Raw genomic sequence first — 19,087 nt, forward strand, 5'->3', positions numbered from 1 at the left:
GTATAATCCGTGCTACCCCTGGCGTAACCTGCTGCAGGAACTCATGCTATTTCGTGTCTTGAGAAGTGCACATAGCGCGTAGTCCGACAGAGATGGCAACCTGAGAAACTTTCACGCACTAATTTTGTTGCGTCAGTAATCAGCAGTCAGGTTACAACAACGATGACGGAGCGCTTATGTCATGTCGGCTTTAATCAAATTTCCGGTTCCTTGCGTCTCGGCTTCAGCATCTGGTGTCGTGTTCAAGATGTTTTCAAGTGGAGTCGTGTGTTGTAGAAGTTGGTTAGGGAGAATAAAAGAATAGGGACGCCAGCGTAGGAGCCAGCAAACATACTTAATGCACAGAAATAGCTTATCAAGCACACAAACACTGCCACACAAAGTGAATGGACAAGCATGTGCAAGCCAGCAAACGCACGTAGGAAGAAGGCGACAAACGCGTGATCGAACACTAAAGAGTACGCTTAGCGAAGAACTACACTCTCCTAGTTCGAAAAGGAAAAGTAGCCGTTCATTTAGTCCATAAAAACACGCAATGTTAAATTTCTGGTATCGCACATCCAAAAGAGTGCAAATGAAATCGATTCGAATGACACTTTGCCTACGGCGCGGTTTTCCTGCCGTGGACTGTCACAGAGTTGCAGCGTGTCCAATGAAGGGAAGTCGGCCGTGTAAACACTACAGACGAAAGGTCTGATTAGGTGGAGGTCGCTGTCACAGCGCCTTTGATGCAAGATGTGACCAGATGTATCTGAATTAATCGCCCCCTGGATGAACCGATCCTAAAGTGGTTGAGGTTGTTACACGCTACAAGTGGGATTAGCCTTGCGGATGCTCCCAGGCAACGGCTCCACCTCAGTTACACTTAAATGTTAAATAAGGTCTACAGACCGCCTTCTCGACGCCTGACAGCCTCTACGAGTTCAAGGCAACGCCATTTAGACTTTCTTTTGGTCCAGCAGCATTCCAGCCTGTAAAAGACACAGTACTAGCAAGCCACTAATGCCAAACTTGTCTCGTATACTTAGATGACGTATTCTTCTTCACCTTGATTTTCTACTATCATTTAGAAAGGCTTTTAACTGTACTAGATGCAGTCAAGCCATCTGGTGCATCTTTGGAAAAAAGCAGCGCGAAAGAAGAATGGGACGGAAGCAAGGAATCACGCTCTTCTTTCCGTACAGTTCTTTTGCGCTAGTTTTTTTCTAAACATGCGTCCACTGCAATTTGTCCTGTTCAGCATCCTTCTCAAAGCATCCGCTCTAAACCTGAAGCCACAGAAGTGCAATTTCGCTCACCAGCAGAGGCCACCCCCCTCACCCGATCGGCAGGATTTTTACTCCTATTGAGCCCCGTTAAGGTCCTTCCAGCAGATCGGCATGGAACTGCTTGGCGTTTTGCCAAAGATAGCATCTCGAAATAAGTCCATGAAGGAAATGCTCCATAGCGCTAAAAAAAGACGAACACGCAGCAGACAGTTACAGCACGCGATTGTCTTGTGTGCTCGTCTTTTTCAGTGCTGTGCAACTTTTCCGCTATTCAAATTTTAGTATGGAAGAACCCCAGAAATTGGTTTCACTTGGCGATAAACGGACTATCGTAGCCTCAGGCTACCTGCCGGGCTGCGCTGAGCTAAAATACGTGCCGAGCGAAACCACCGCAGAAGCCGCCAAATAATATAGTGGAGATTTTAAGCACCCGTTTGTGGGTTGAGCCGCTTCGCCGCCGTCGGTGTACCCAAACTATAAAAAACAAAAATAAACAATAGCCGCGATTAGGATTCGAACCCCTAGCACCGCGAACAGAGCCGCTTTGCTGCCCACCAAACGTGACTACCAGGCTATCGCTGCATTTTTAACATGGTATTTATTACAGTGAAGCAATGTTTTCTGTACATGAACTATATGCAAGCCATAAAGAAAAAAATTGCAAATCAAAGCAATGCCTAAAACGACACCTAAACAACCAAGCCCGACAAAAGACGGGACACAGGGCCCGTCACTATTGCATCATAACACAACAGGCCTAAGCAACAACACGCTAGAAAGAAGGTAATGAAGAACACAACTATAGGAGTGGTTCCTACTCTGGATCAAATTCATTCTGAGCAAAATACTCCTCTAATTATACAATCATTCTGCTGAAGTGATCTCCTGTAAAAACAACAGGGTCACAATGTCGGTCAACCATGCGCGCTTTCCAGAGGCTGTGTAGTCCAATCAGGAAGAAAATGTCTAAATGTTCAGCAGCAAATGGCAGTGCAGTGTGATACCACACAAAATGCGGTGTCAAATGAAGTCTTTTTTCAATGTCCGTTCAAGATATCCCAAACATAAATTGCATCTATGCAAGCGATAAAACAATGCTCAATCGTTTCTAGAGCATCACAAAAGCGACAATGAACCATGGAAACACAAAGGCCCTTTTTTTCTAACCATGCTTCAACGGGCAAAGTCTCGCTATAGAAAAACGTCTTTGTACACAGCGGGAGGGGCATTTTATACACTCTTTTCGTACGTCATGTCGCGGTAAATTGAAATACATAAAATCGTACATAGGTGGAGAGAAAATAATACAGAGTAAATCCTTGTGCAAGCGTTTCCTCTTTACTAAAAGCAGGAACTCAAGGCAGAAACGAACAAACAGGAAACGAACAGCCCAATACCCCTTATGCATGAAGGCCCGCAAACAGGGTCGATAAGAAGCATTAAAAGACACAATGAGGTTCGGTAACACATGAACTAAAGTTACTTACGAGAATGCGCCCACTATTTGGTGTCTAGTGTCATGTAAAAACATGAAACGCGAAACTACCTAACGGACGTGCAGGTGCACTATATCAAGGCCGCCTGCACTTACTGGCCGGATAATGTTATCGAGCCTCGGAGATTCATAAGATGAATCCCTCACAAATGCAGCGAAAACTCTGTGAAAATGCTGTATATAGAGTCTTGTGCAATGAATAATTTGGAGTACGTTATGAATTTTAGAGGAGCGAAAGAGATTACATGCGGGCGCTCTGCCAAAAACTGAGAGATCATGACGGACAAAAGTGTAAGCGGTAAATTGAGCCCTGAAGAGCTGGCACGCGGTTTCGACAGTAATGTGCACTATGCTTAAGGGCACTCAAAGAGACGCCAAGATATTTGGGCAGCCTACGTGTCCATTGCATACCGGCATATTCAGCAGGTGTTGATCCCCACATTGCTAACCAGAAACCGCAACTCTTTGCACCATTAATCTGAGCTCCCGACACTGAGCTAAAGCCCTCTGTTATATGAACAATCCAACCGGTGCCTGGCTCATAAGCGCACAAAAGCGCGAGGTCATCTGTATAAGCTAATACCTTCAGTTCGTGGCATATATATGGGAGACCACTGACAGCTCTACTGTTTATAACACTTATCCAAAGTGGCTCCAAGTATAGTGAAAACAAATGCGGGGACAGGGGGAAAACCTTGCTCTAGAGAAGACTGAATGCAGACTGGTTCTCAAAGACAGCCATCTACAAACAAGCGGGTGGAATAGTTTCTTTTAAGAAAGGGGTATCCAGAAGAAAGAATTAAACCAATATTGATGAAATTTTTAAAAAAAACAGGAATGAATGGCACGTTCGATTCAACGCCTTTGACGCAGCAGTGCTAGTTGTTCATGACAGTTACCGCAATACTGCAACACCGTGCGCATGACATGTGGATCAAATTCCACTGACCAACCCCTCAAGCCACATGTTAGATGATGTCCAATCAAAGTAAACCTTGCATGTTGTAGCCGATTTGAGAGTACTAAACGAAAATCTTATACACAACGTTAAAAAGCGTTAATGGTCTGTAACATCTACAAATCGTAGTTTAACCTTATCATCAGGTTTTGGTATGAAGAAAATATGGTTGTTGGTAAATTACGGCGCCGAAAATCCCATATCAATGCTGGTCTGCAACATTTGGAGCAGGAGAGGGGATACAACAGATTTAACTGCCTCGTAAAATTCCCCTGAGAGGCCGTCAGGTCCCGGGGTTTCCAAAAATGTAAATCGATCAATTCCGTCTTTAAATTCATTGAAGGCTAAAGGACCACTTATTGCCGCACACTCACCTTCAGAAAGCGGAGTAATCATAAAAAGCCAGCGCGCAACATGAACATCATCAACAGTGTTTGCAGTGGCAGCAAAAACAGAAGCGTAGTGAAATTTGTGGGACACTCCATTGCCAAGCAATAATCCAAAGCTCTCCTGACTCGCTGCACGAAGTATTTCTTTTTTGGCAACGAAGAATTAAGCTTCCATAGTGCCTACTGCGGCTGAAACTTGGGACGGCCACAGTCTTCATTACGCGCACTGACCATGGAATGTTCAGGAAAATAAGTAAGCATGACACCACATCAAAGTCACCTTTTAAGGAAATCTGCGGAAACCTAAATCTGATTCGGACGTGAATTTGAAGCTCCTCTAATATATGTTAAGGTGGATGAAAAGCCAGCAACAACAAGCCTGCACTTTCAGTGATAGCCGATAAAGTACCTGGGCTCTTATCGGCGTTTTTGCTAGGCCCTGTCCGGTCACGCTTGTTGCACACGCAGTTAAAGTTGCCCATAAGTACCATATAACGATCACCGTCCAGAAGAGTTGCATACCATGCAAAAACAACTCTTTGCACCCTATTAATGAAGCTTATCCGTTAATGAACCTCCAAGAATTGCCACGCAGCCAAAAGTCACAACTCATCAGGAGCCCTTCTTTGTCAACCTGATACATAAGTCAGAAACAGAGAGACTAACTTTTAAGAACAAAAAGCAATCAGCCAAAAGGCCCCCCGAAAACGACACAAATACATTGCAATCTCTTAGGAAGGACCGCAGGGCCGCCTCTGCAACCTTTTCACTTTCTGTCTTAGCCTCTTGAAGTCACAACCTTGAACAGCCCACTGCCGAAAAACTATGGGCAAAACTGTACCTGTTTCTGCCTGGACCGAAGCCCACACAAGATTTCTTATTCTTCGACTTTCACCGGTGGGACCTGTGCTTAGTAGCAACGGTGTACTCCTCGGAGGAGGCCAACCTCGGCGACACACCACGCTTAGCAACCACACTTGAACATCGCACATCCACGCCTCACTTGCCGTCACGGAGTGAACTGGCAGGCTGGGAATCAGCTGCCCCTACGGCACATCCCGCAGTGGCATCAGGAATTTGAACAGCGCGCGGACTCGCACCATCACTCTTTACTTCCTCCGGTTCACGCACAATGAAGGCCCGCGCGCCAGAAGGGTCATCACTGACGCTATGTATTTCCGGTGCCTGTTCCGCCAGGCCTTCATGATCGACAATTACAGACAACGTACCCGTCTGTGAAGAATGGGTAGGCTCACGCAGCACCTCAGGAACTGCGCCAGACACAGGGGACCTGGTATATAAGGTGCAACGGCTGACTTCTACCAGCATCATTTAAAACTTCATGGATGGAAGCCCCAGACACCTCAGAGGTCTCTACGGACTGATGCGCTCCTTTCAAGCGTCCCGCGGGTGAGAAGTTCGATGCCAGCGGAGATCCGAGCAAGGTATCAGTGTCGGAGGGCAAAGGAAGATTGGCTCGTAAAAAGAGGGTAATGACAATCCAAAAGATCGCCAATTCGCTTGCGGATATCCCCGCCTCGGCGGATGGAGTAGAGTGCACATACAAAAAAAATTACGGTGGTGCACAGCTTTTGAAGTCGCTACTCTTAACGTTAGAATCTTGCGGAATCGACGGCGGCAGTAGCAGTTAAACCACCTATTTGAAAGCTGTAGCGTCCATGTAAGTACAGTTCAGGCAACTAAGCTGGCCACTGATGTGGTTCCAAAAACTGCTCTTGAGATGTTTGTACAGCGGCGTAATATCATCCTCAGCCATTGGAAGTTCTTTTCAGGATGTCGCATGCTTTTCTGGAGCAATACACTGGATATGGCTGACCTGTCGTATTGCATTGACTATGATGGGCGCCTCACATGCTGTGACTCGCCATTTCGGGTCAGCAGTGGATAATTATTTGTGTGTATGCACCTGTAAAGCAGCAAGATAAAATGTTTTTCTTGTCATTGGCAAACCTCCTGCGTGAGCATCAGGAAATTTTATTTCTCGAAGACTTTAATTGTGTTTGTAACCCTGAAGATCGATCAGTATATAACGGACGTTATGACCCCAGTTCCGCGGTTCTCAATGACATAGTTGTGAGAACAATCTTGTTGACAATGGCTGATTTAACAGCGATAGTATATATTTCACGCATCCTTCAATCCTCTCCAAATGGTCTACTTGACAGGATTTGCCACATTACCTACTGTGCATGGGCATTCGTGAGGCCAATATTCTTCAGGCACCACTGCATAGTGCCTACACATTTAGGAAGGTACACTCCACACCTTCTGCAACCGCGGTCGCAGCTATGCAAGCTAAATAATTCCATGCACTAAGATTAAATTATTCAGCGTACTGTAACTGCTTGCTTCAAAGATTTATGGGCACGTGCAGATCTCCCCGTCTTTTAAAACTAGGGTCTTTCAAAAATGGGATCTTTTTAAACAAAAGGTTAAGAGAGTTGCTATTGAAGCGTCACCACGGATCACTTTCTTGAAGTGTCTTCACCTTCGTGATATGAAGCGCACTGTGAACGAATTGCGAAATTCTCCAGAGAAATTTTGGCGCTATCTTGATAAAAGAAAGGAAAGAGTAAAGCAGGTGACAGTGGGAGCCGAACTTATTGCAGATAAAACGAATATGGCCGACCACTTCAATAAATATTTCCAATCTGTATTCGCAAGAAACACGAGCCAAAGCGACGCACACGACGAAGCACATTCTCGTGAAACGTCTATCGATGCTATCAGCTTTACTCAGAGCGGCGTGTTTCAGCAGCTGATACAATTGGACGAAAAAAAAGCTATCGGCCCGGATGGAATACCTACATGCTTCTTGAGACGGTATGCTGAATGGATGTCCTTCTACTTGGTAATTATATTCCGAAAATCACTCGTAACTCATTATCTGCCACAAGACTGGCGCACTGCCATTGTTATACCCGTATTTAAAAGTGGCAATCGCACACTTATGAACAACTATCGGCCTGTGTCACTTACTTCAATCTGCTGTAAGGTAATGGAACATGTTATTGCGAAACATATCATTTTTTTGGAAACAAACGGACTACTTTCTGAATGTCAGCATGGCTTCCGTCGAGGGTTTTCAACGGTGACACAGTTAATTGAGACAATACATGACCTTTCTAAAGCTATAGATGACCGGGGACAGATTGATGTTATTTGTGTAGATTTTGAAAAAAGCCTTTGATAAGGTTCCTCATGACAAATTACTCCTGAAAGTGCCAAGGGCTGGCATTAATGGAGACATCCTTAGATGGATAGAAGCGTACTTGGCGAAACGCAAACAGGCGGTACGTGTTGACAATTGTGAGTCTCGCTTTTTGGATGTGTATTCTGGTGTACCACAGGGTTCTGTGCTGGGGCCATTGCTATTTCTAGTTTATATCAATGACGTAGTATGTGCTGTTGGAAATTCTGTTAAACTGAAACTATTTGCGGATGATTGCCTCATTTATGCACCTGTCACATGTGAAGGAGATCAGATTAACATTAACCAAAACCTGCAGGCTTTTGCACTTTGGTGTGAGAAATGGGAAATGAAACTCAACTTCAATAAGACCACATTTACCCATATAACTAACAAACGAAATATAATTTCTTTTCAGTACAGTATTGCAGGTCACGATTTGGTTAATGTTAGTACATTCAAGTATCTGGGGGTGTCAATTTCTCACAACCTAAGTTGGCACAATCATGTCGAAAATGTTTGTGCGGTGGCACACAGAAAACTGTGTTTTCTAAGAGGAAAGTTGGGGAGAGCAACGAAAGATGTCAAACTTTTAGCATACAAATCTCTCATACGGCCTTCCCTTGAATATGCATCTGTAGTATGGTCTCCGCGGCAGAAGATTCTTTCAATGGAAATAGAAAAGATTCAAAGACGTGCAGCGAGATTCATTTGTTCAAAATACAGGACAACAGATTCGGTAACGGAGATGTTAAACTCATGTAGTCTAGAAACATTAGAAAAAAGACGTAAAAAGCAGAGATTAAAAATACTTTACCAAATAATTCACGGAGAAATTAACATCAATAAAGAAAAATATCTGCAGCCTCCAGGTAGACTAAGCTCCCGCCTTAACCACCACAAAGCGATTCGGCCATACTTGACACGAACTAACGTCTTTCGCTGCTCATTCTTTCCGGATGTTATTGAGCACTGGAATAAACTGCCCGCTCACGTTGCTGAGTCTAAAGGTGTAGCGGCATTCTTGAATGCACTTGGGGATTCCGTCTAGGCATGGGATTCTTGTAGATGGGCGCGTAACTGATTCTCCAATATTACTTTTTGTATAGCAAGTGGTTCTACAGTGGTGTGAACTGTGTTGCGTTTCAATGCTCTCTTGTATTGTATGCTCAAAGAAGCTTGTTCATTCATGGTTATATATGCATTTTTTTTTTCTGTTCACTTTCCCTCCCTGTAATGACCCTCAAATGAGGGTTGACAGTATTCATAAATAAATAAAATAAATAAATTTGTTGTAAAGAATTTTTCCGGGGTCGTATTTTGATGATTTTAACAATTATTAAAGCACGGCTACAACAGTTTAGCGCAGAAAAATATCAGGGCGTCTTGATTAGGTCGCGAACACAAAGATTCGTAAATGAACAACCGTCTCGCCGCGCGTCTAATGATCAAAAGCAGGCTGCACGATCTAAGGAGGTTTTAGAAATTCGTTGCGGTGATGGTACGTGCGATGACACAGCGTGTATTCTTGGGGCTTTCTTTAACTGTTATATTCGGCTCTTTGGTGGTAATAGCAACCTATCAGTGGATACAATTTCAGTCACTTAAAAAAAGTATTTTGTTGTCTTGAAGGTGAGCAGCGTGCGGTCATTTAGGAATCTATAGCTTTAGATGTGGTGAAATCCCGTTTCTTCTATACAGGGTCAGCAGTCCCCTTGCCCATATGGCACAAATAGGGAGTTCTATAAAGCTTTTATGCATAGCTTAGCGCCTGTCTTGTTCCAAGCTTTCAGTGTGGCTTATAACATGGCCATTTTGCCTCCCACGTTCTGCACTGGCCACGCCATACCAATCCCGAAAAGCACAGACGCAGATCGGTTGAAAACTGTTGAAGGGAATCATCTGAATCCTTATGCAACATGGATTATAAGATATCTCCGAAGGTTCTTTCTTCCCGACTACAACTTGTGGCATTAAATGTATTAGTACCGCACCAACTTTGCGGAATCAAACGCCGTAGTATTCAAAATAACATCCTATATCGCACGCTCCGTATTATAGACAGTGTCAGCTGAGGTCAGTCAAGTCGCTCTGGCAAAACCTTTTAATAAGATGCGTCATCCTTTGTTGTTTGCTGCATTAGGGAGTGAAAATACTGGTGATGTCTTGCTTAAAGAAATAGAACTATGTTATAAAGCAGCCACTACAAGACTGATTATTAATCAAACGTTTACCAAACCTATTTCACTTAAAACGTTTGATGGACAGGGCCGCCCATTTTGCCTTTGTTATTCGTTTTATATCTTGAGAAATTCGTAGCTCCACGCTATCACAATGTGAAATGAAGATTTTGGTTTATGCTAATGACGTTGCCCTTTTCTCTTCTGATACAATGAGTGTGCTCGAGTTTTTTGGTGTAAATGAGTGATAGTTCAGGTGCGTCTCTTATCCATGATAAATCAAAGGGGCCCTGGGCAGGTCACTGGGGTATAAAACGATGTTCTTTGCAGCTACACGTGGAAGTCCGAAGATTTACAGTATTTCGGGGTTCCCTTGCATCAGTATCTTGATAGTGGCCTCACTGGGATTCTCATATCTTGTTAGTTAGGCGAAAAACACAGGCTCAGATGTGCAGGGAGCTGTCTTTATTTGTACGAGTACAAGTCTGCAATACCTTCTTGGTTTCAAAGCTTATCCATGTGATGCTGGTGCTGCATTGTGCGAGGAAAAAGGCGCAGGCAATGCATAGAACTGTTGCGCCTTTTGTGTGGCGTTCTCAGCGGGGAGCTATACGTGGAGAATATTTCCTTCTCCCTCTGGAGGCTGGTAGAGCTGGTTTTCTTTTCTTTTTCCTTCTTTCTTTTTCTTTATTTTATCTTTTGAAACAGCAAACCATCTCGTCATCCCAGCTGTTTTTAAGAGACGATTAAGCGCTCATTTGCCCATTCTATTTTGCGCCCACTAGTAATGGGACTGAGGAGCCTTTGTAGGGGTTTCTTAAATTAGTCGCCGACACATTCCATTTCCTGAATGTACGGTCTTCTTTAGAACTCCTATACAGTCTGTCAGACGACAGACAACAAAAATTCTGATCGAGACATTGTTTCCTGTACCGATGCATCGGCAGCCTTACCTCTCATTTCTAGACAACAGTGTATTAAAGCGGGTACAACGAATGTGTGTTCAAGCGGCTGCAAAGACATTCTATAGCACAGCGCAAGGGACAAAATGGAAGCGAGTATATGGGAAAAAGGGGAAAAATACATTCGTTTTTAAACTTCACGCGTCAACCTCAGCTGTCAAAACATGGCTTCGTGAAAAAGGAGCTGCTGTGCCGTGGTCGATGACCATTTGGTTGTTTCAGTTGCCAGAGTCTATTGATCGTTGCTTTTTGTTTGGTCGTGATGCCGTTTGGGAGACATTCTTCAACGAACTCTCAAAAAAGGACCTTCAGACTTCGCCCTATACAATAAGATTTTCCGCTACAATGGAAAGTTCTAAGGTTCCATGTACTCTTTAAATGCTCATGAGCCTATTTAGCCTGTGGAAGAGCCGCATGACAGGTCGCCACGAAGAGCCGCCACATTCATCTAAGTCTGTTCAGAGCAGTGTGCTATGGTGCGGGGGTATATGATGTATGATGCGCAGGATCTGCCTCCTGCCTGGCTTCCGTACCTGGACGCACCCGTGTGTTTCCCGGAATTTTGGTTTACAGGCAAATTGAGGGCTGGATGCCGGTGTGATTGTGTATGCCAGGTAGCGTAATGAGACCTTGTTAGGTCGGACTTGAAGCATGTCAGGATGTGTGTTCTTCCATGCAATGAAAGAAACAAAGAACCGCCGGCGCGGACTCGGAACGTCCCCTTCTCGCATGCCGCAGGCTCGGGTTCACTTCCCGCCTAGACTCCAATTTTCTTTTCTTACTTTCCTTCACTGACACTGCCTGCCTTGTTGTATTCTTGATCGGAATGTGGTTTATGGTATGGCTTGTTGGAATATAGATTTAATTAAGGATTGGCTTGTTGAATGGCAATGAATTGGATTGTGGTTTAAGACTGCACCGTCTTGTCAACGCCATAAAATTCCCCTATATTTCCAGCTCTATCCTTATTCATGCTGTATACTAAAGCTAGTTTTCGTCTTTTCGCTAAACCCTGATGGCGTAATACGTGCCCGCCATTTAGCACTCTATATGATTCACTGCAACGCAAATCTCGCTCAGTCCTAGGCATCCTCTTTAGTACCCGCTAGTTCCTTGAACAATACTGCCAGACTACACTCACTGAAAGAGTTCTTAGCGTTAAACGTTGCCAGATTCAGTTTACAATGGCGGCCTGTCTTAAACCAGATTCCTAGCACCCTGCGCTGCTTCGCAGGTTTTATCGTTTTGGGCAATTCCTCAGCAGTCCTTAGGGTTAAGGCCCGATGGTTAATTTGTGTGTTCATATAGGAGGTAATTGTCTAGTGGCCACTTTCTAGACCAGTGTGGCTAAATCCTGTTCCTGTGATAAAGTGCATTTTCGGCTGCGGTCACCAGGGTCTGGCTAAACGTTAGGCCTGGTTACGCAATTTATGCAGCTTGTTCATTTTTTTTTGTGCTGAGCAGAATTGCGTGGTACTGAGATTTAAACTGCAGTTTTCTTGCATGCGATGCGAATGCTCTACATCTTTGCCATCGCTGCGTCCTGATTAGTGTGCAATAAAAGTCAAGGGTGTTAGTGCGATAATTGCCTGACAGCCCACAAGCCAAAGTGCTCACACATATTGTTCACATCTTTGAGCCGTAATCTACTGGTGCTTTTCATGCTTGATATATATGTTCTTTCTCCTCCTAGGTTCCGTTACTGCATAAACCACTATGGCCGCCGGCCATACGTTGAACTCGGCCAATTTCCTCATCATAAAGGACATATTCGCATCACTGTTAATGGGACTAGTATTGCCAGCCGCGTCGAGAATGACATCCCCAAAATCGGGAGTTATTTCTGGATCGAATTCAATTTCACCGGCACCAAAACGTTTAAGGCAAGTCATGGACAATCTGGCTTTGCTTTGTTTTACACGTGCGTTACCGTCTGTCCTGGCACGTCTCAATCGATGACGTCCGCTTTCGCTCTCTAAAGGCGTGCTAAATTGAGACTGCGTCTCGAAAACATGCGTGCCAAGGCTGGGCCACTGTTAGCAGTTGGCGACCGGCAGTTGTGGAGACTAAACTGATGGGAGAGCACTGATGGGTGAGGGTTGGCAGGCGTTAAGCAGGTGCGCACTCACCTCTTTCCAGCGCTTTGTGCTTCAACGCACCGATCAGGATGAAGGAACGATGGCACAGCGACCTGCTGTGCTACGCTTTGTCCCAGCGTTTGTGACGTAGGTGGCAATCGCCAAGTTCTCAGAGAGCTGGTTTCGGACGCCGGCGTTAATAACGGTGTTCGCTTCGTGTTGCGTTCACGGTTGTCACCTGTCGCGAGTTCGAAGGCATATTTGAGTACCGAGCTCACTTTTAAGGCGATAGTGTTAGGCTTCCTGTTGGACACGAACGACAGTATATGCAGTACAATAATTGTACGTTTCTCAAAAGGTACTGTCACATTACTGCCCTCGTAGCAAATCAGGTTTCCCTGGACGACACCTACTACCTGAGACTCATCCAAACACTTATTTCCCTGCATTCACCCAACATTATACGCTGATGCATATCTTTGGTGTGGCGAAATTCTAAAATTCATGCACATTACATGGACATGCTCATAAAAACCGAACCACTTAAAGCCGCACAACGCGGCACTGGAGCAGTGGAAGGTGACGCTGGCCAGGGGCACCCTGGAAGGCCAGGAGGCGCTAGTCGCTGTCTTCACTGCGTCGGCGGTAGCCACTGGAGTCTTGTACCACACCCACAATCCCCTCCGATCTCCTTTCTACAAATAAATGAATATTCGCTCTCTCTGTACGCTGGAATGATGTCTCATAATTATACCCACAAACAACTAGCCCAGCTCTCTACACTTAGCCATATTGTGGTTTCAGTGGTCTGAAGTCACACGCCACAATGACAACACAGTTCAACAGTTATCGCGTCACTACACACAACCTTATCTGTATATAGGGCCTTGACGTAATTGCACTGCCACTACGTATTGCCTCTCAATAAAGCAAAGCAGCTGAGCTGAAAATAGAATGGCAAAGCAGAGACTCCAACGACCGCGCATTCCATCTTGAGACGGGTACGTATTCCCTCCATCATTGAGGCACCTTTTACAGCGATTGCAGTTAGGCACTAATTTCTGGCTTGCGCGCTGCCGTCATCGCCATTGTCGTAACAGATCAGTGCGTTAATGACATCCATCCGGTGGGTGCATGTCATTAACACTCTCACCGGTCACCTTATATCACAGTCAACCTGGGTCGCATTAGCCGACGTGTGGCTCTGTTCTGAATAGCCACCTGCCAGTGCAGGGGTGCATCACTTGACCACTACACCCGCTATCGCTGAATCTCGCTTTACATAGTTGTAATTGTCCTGTTTTATTTTATTGGCCATTTCTGCTGCTTGCAACAGGTCTCAAACAGATAATGTTCGGCGCTCCATTCTGTGCATCAGGAGCGGACAAGCGTTTCGTTCACAGCAGAAACTAAGAACCGTTTTAAGGAACAAAACATATCGATCAAGCTAATATTATTGAATCAACTTGGTCAAAAATGGCCCATGTGTGCATTTTAGTGAAATAAAATCAGGAGAAAATCAATTTAATAATGGCCACAAATAATAAAATCTGCGTCTGTGTCTACGAAGTGATATGCAAAGAGGAACCCAGCCTGCTGAAGACACTCATTAAGGCTGTCGTGTCATACCCTAAAGACAGCAATAAATGTTCCCCGACTTATTTCCCTTCTAAGTTTGAAATGCAATCTTCACATTCACCTCGCACTTTTCTCTTTGGCATCCGGATTCTGAGCGCCGCCGCTAGTTGGTTGTTTCTAGGGTGCCTCAATGCTATTGTGGATTTTGGATTTTGATGTAGAATAAAACTGATTCTTAACAGCATAACTGGATACTCCAGTTCTCTAAAGGTAAAAAAATGCCGCTTTTCGTCCCTTCATTCCGGTGGTGCTAAAAAGCAGCTGTGCCTCAGAATGTTTCAGACTGAAAGAACAATGGGGAAATTGGACATGCCTGGCGTCTGGCCACAGCTGAGCCACAATCTCTGTCATGTACCAACAAATGAGATCTCAAACAGATCTGGAGAGCGGACTGAGTGAAAGAGTCAGTGAATAGCTTTATTGTTCTAAGAAAGCATTCTTTTTAGCGGCTGCTACTTTTTCTCACGGAGCCATCAGCCCTAGTTGATGTTCCCATTCCTAGCTCCACTGGCTTCTGTCACCCGTAGAGCGCTTTGTACCAGACTTCGGTGGTATTCACAGCGGCCGCTGGCCAGCATGACGTCCTATTGCTATGAAATAGGATGTTGCACTACCTCTACCATATCAATTTTTGGCATGCCCATGTTGCTTGTATATTTCTAGATTTCCAGAAGCCGTTTGACTCGGCAGAACATGATTTGTTAATGGTAAAATTGGCTACACTTAATATTCCTGCAGTTCTTCCGCAGTTTATTGAAGCTACTCTTGTACATCTTACAGAAAATAAGTTACCGATAACAATGACAATCACTCTATCCGAAATGTAACTCATTATAAAGAATAATTACAGCCTCAGAAAGGTAACCAAGTAATTACCAGAACAGTAATCGATTATTGTTGCCTTAGTTTTCTGCGAAGTTTATTGTCATAATACAATTTCAAACTGCAATAAACTGGTGCGGCTTGCTTTATATTTCTTTACTCGTTGCTATATTTCGACAAGACTTCTTTTCACAATTATCATCCCAATTTTTCAACGTGTCCTCGTGAATACACCAGCCACTACACTGAAGACTTTCGATGTAAGCGCTGTATGGTAACGTTGCGCACCAGCTGGTAGTTGACCACTGTTTCGATGACAATTTCTACGTCCTCTATGAACCCCAACGCTTCGTTCAAATCAGTTGGGTGCACTTTAATTCTATCTACAACCCACAGCGATCAGCTTCGGTGATCAGTTTTATTTACAGAAGACTGGAATGAGTACGGGTTACTCAGTTGCACCAGTGCTGTGCGTGGTTACCTGTGAGCCATGGATAAATGAATTTAAGTAAACCTTATTGGAAAACATGCGAGAAAGGTATACCGCTTCATAGATGATTACTTCGCCTTCTGACAAGAGGTTCAAGCTGATAGCATGGGGACTACCACTTCTGAAATTCTACGTATCTACAGCACATTAACAGGAGGACTGAAAATCACCTGTGAGTTTCCTGTTGACAACGCGACGCAGCTTCTAGATGTCCTCGTCAAGTTCTCAGGTTCAAATGTGAGCTGGATGTACTACCCGAGGTCTAAGAAAATTTCGTTTCTGGTGGTACAGCGCGAAAAACCGCACCACCACCATTACCACCACTGTTGTGAACCAACCACAAGGGACTCCTACCAACTCGCCCAGCTATCCATACTTCTAAAAAAAAGTGCACTACATTTCTATAGCGCTTATTATAAGATGACAAAACGGGCTGTAGCTAACCCTAATAATCAGCCAGCTCTCAAGAGAACTTTCTCACAATTTTTCAGTCAAATCATCGATATCAAGTGACCCGCCTAATTTATTTATTTATTTATTTATTTATTTATTTACTTATAAAATGGGCAATACATGGTACTGTCCGTGGGGCAGGACCAAAGGAGGTAATTAGTCTCCTGGCGAAGCCCTGGCCCCACTGGGCGCCACAGCAGCGGTTACAAAATACATGTAGACAGTACATATACAATTGGACATAAAAACCACCGCCATACAAAAATGCGCATGGAGCATGTGACAAGTTAAAAAAAAAGAGAAACGCATGTTATTGTTAACACTTTGTACAAAAATATAGAAATCAGAACACAATACATGCCCAGCTTTCTGGGACATCTACTACTTGCGCCATCTACCGGCAGTGGCGGCGACAGGGAGCGTAACGGAATGGGAAGGGGTACAAAAAAAATCGTAAAACGTGAACAAAAGCACCTACACGAAATGCTTCGGGGATTTGTGTAATATACACTTAGCTGAGGAATGTGCCGAAGTTTCAGTCCTGTGCTATTAATACGCCAGCTTCCCAGCGCGTTTGAATATTATACGATGCTGCCTACGGGAGGTGGCCAAAGTTTTGGCATTTTTCCAGACTTTGAAACTGTATAGCACCGTAACAGGGATAGATATGGAAAATGCTTCCCGGTTTTAGGTACCCAATTATAAGGTGTTTAAAATGGTATGCAACGATCTGGCATAGCTTTGATCAAGAAGCTTCCTGAGGCCTTTTAATTGAAACCTGATATTGTCTAAAATATGAAAGATGGCGCCCGGTAGCGAGCTACGCTGCAGAAATGGTTCTGACTGCTGAAGTTGCGTCCATTTCGACGCTTACCTTTTTATCGGGTGACTTTTGTCTTGCAGACAAGAACACATGTCAGAGCTCGAACCCAGTGTCTCGACCGGAGCTTTAAATAAAGAAGGTTGTTACAATGGCCATGCATTAACGCAGCTACATAAACTATTCGCGGCTGTTCATATATGCTTGTCGTGGAGCAACTTTGCAAATTGTCAGCCCTTTGCTATTATCTAAAAAGTTTATTGGGGCGTGTGATCATGATATATTAGGGTATGAGAGCTAGCTCGCCTGAAGTTTAGCTATTCTTGTTACTTTTAAAGAGCGTAGCGGCATTCAAACGGCCGACATAAAAAAGTATTCGCGGATATAAATGTTTAAGTTTATTCTTTTATTACTTATTTAAGAAAATTTGATATAGCTTTACTCAGAAACATTCTGAAGCTGTTCAGCTGTTGTCGGGCAGAACACAGAATTTGGAGTCTAGAAGCAAATAGCGTCTAGATAGACGTTCAGGTTGTTACTGTCACGTTCACCTGTAATGCTTTCAAATTTGTGACTCTAGCGTTGTCCGAATATGGTGACTCGAGTTTGCACTTAGAGTTCTAACCTGGGTTCAGAACCTTTTGTTTTGGTCAACTAATTTTAGTAAATGTGCTGGTTTCTATAGAAAATATATTAGTATGATTGTATGAATGAAAAATTTCACGCATGATCACTATTCATACTTTTATTGCTGCAGCTATTGGCGACTTTTTTTTGCTGTTCTTTCATTCTGACTTCGGTAATATACATGCATGATGTATTGCCGGGATCCATCCTCTGTAACACAACTGAAAAAATGAGGCTTCGCTTTTGAGGTACGAAATTTCCCTTTTAAAATTACCGCAAGATACCGCCAACTTTTTTCCATTTTTGCAAACAAATTGGTGAATTTAATTGTGTCCACTTCTGTGCTACGAAAAAGCGCTTTTACATGGACGTCCTCAAGGAAGCAGTTCATAACGGTATATATAAATGGTAAATATGGTGGCTGTCGCAATTTGCGACGCTGCCAGCCGCTATGCTGCCAGTCGCTGCTACGCTGCTTCGTCGGCCGATTGTCATGATATCGCAGTTAATTCTCCCGCACCTCCCAGAGTGACATCGCAAGGGGCTGCCAGGTGCAAGAGGGTTAACCACGGATTAACAGGGTTAGTCGCGATGTCATATCAATCGTCTGAAGCGACTGTCTTGAGAGCCTCCTTTGAAGAACGTTTGCATCTGTCCTTTGAGGCTGGGCTGTAATCATTTTAAGCAATAAATTTTTCTATTTCACCAGTATAATAGATGAGTTGCGTTATCGCAAGCAGCTTGCTTTTAAGATTCATCTTCTTCAAAATGCTATGAAAACGTGTAAAAAATTGACCGCCAATAGCAAGATCAAAGGATGTCAAGGGGTATAAATTAGAGAAGAAGAAAAATAAAAAAAACAACTAAGTGTCCAGCCCAGGCCAGTACAAATACTACATTGAGACTGTTAAAAGAATGAAACCTACAAGTGCCCCCCGTTAGGACGGCCAATAAAAATCAAGAGAAACACCCCCACAAATACATTCAAAGAGAGAGAGAGAGAGAGAGGCAGGTAGGGGGGGGGGGGGGGGAATGGCAAAGTCTTGCACAGGGTGCTGGGTGATGTAAGGCCGGCTCAGGACCCAGCCACTATGCCCACATTTCAGCGTACGCGAAATGCAACAACGCTCCGGTTGTTTACCCCCTGGGGGTCGAATTAGTTCGAAGCGCTCTAGTGCGCTGTCCCTCATAGCCCGTAATGGAACGAATTTGTATTATTTCATTGTAGCTTTTCCCAGTTCCCAGGTTACTCTGCCTGCAGCAGCTTTGATTTCTGTGGTCACGTGAAAAACTAATTATACTGCACTGAACAATACTATCGCTTACTTTGGAAGCAGCAGCGTTTGGTAAATCAAACCAAATACAATTGTAACAGAGAGGTAGGTAGAGCGCAACAAAAATAACCAGACGCTAAAAAAGAATGTATACCAATAAAATAAGTCACGAATTGCATTCTATGTTACAAAGTTAATGAGAATATCAAATAGGCGGGGATGTCATTATAGCACGTAGCGGAAAGCACAATGTCAGCAAATTACCATGAATGAGGGGGAAGCCTTCGTAACGATAACACTCATGCGAAGTGATCTGTTACGTTTACAGTAATATTCGAAGCACTGGAGGTTATATTTCTTTTCTCCTTTGCACCTTTGGGGAGGAAATCGAGCAAATGTAATAGGTCTATTTTCATGGCGTC

At 44.0% G+C, this 19,087-nt stretch overlaps 1 protein-coding gene across 3 annotated transcripts in view; it reads left to right on the forward strand.

Annotated features, from left to right (window-relative positions):
* LOC144107023 (uncharacterized) overlaps positions 1-19,087 on the forward strand; it is a 204,923-nt gene that overhangs the window by 79,253 nt on the left and 106,583 nt on the right. For all 3 annotated transcript variants that reach the window (XM_077640005.1, XM_077640007.1, XM_077640006.1), the window contains exon 5: positions 12,157-12,346. In XM_077640005.1, the coding sequence (XP_077496131.1) occupies positions 12,157-12,346 (190 nt within the window). The remainder of the gene's footprint in view (positions 1-12,156; positions 12,347-19,087) is intronic.

Source organism: Amblyomma americanum, chromosome 10, assembly GCF_052857255.1.
Source record: "Amblyomma americanum isolate KBUSLIRL-KWMA chromosome 10, ASM5285725v1, whole genome shotgun sequence".
Taxonomy (NCBI): domain Eukaryota; kingdom Metazoa; phylum Arthropoda; class Arachnida; order Ixodida; family Ixodidae; genus Amblyomma; species Amblyomma americanum.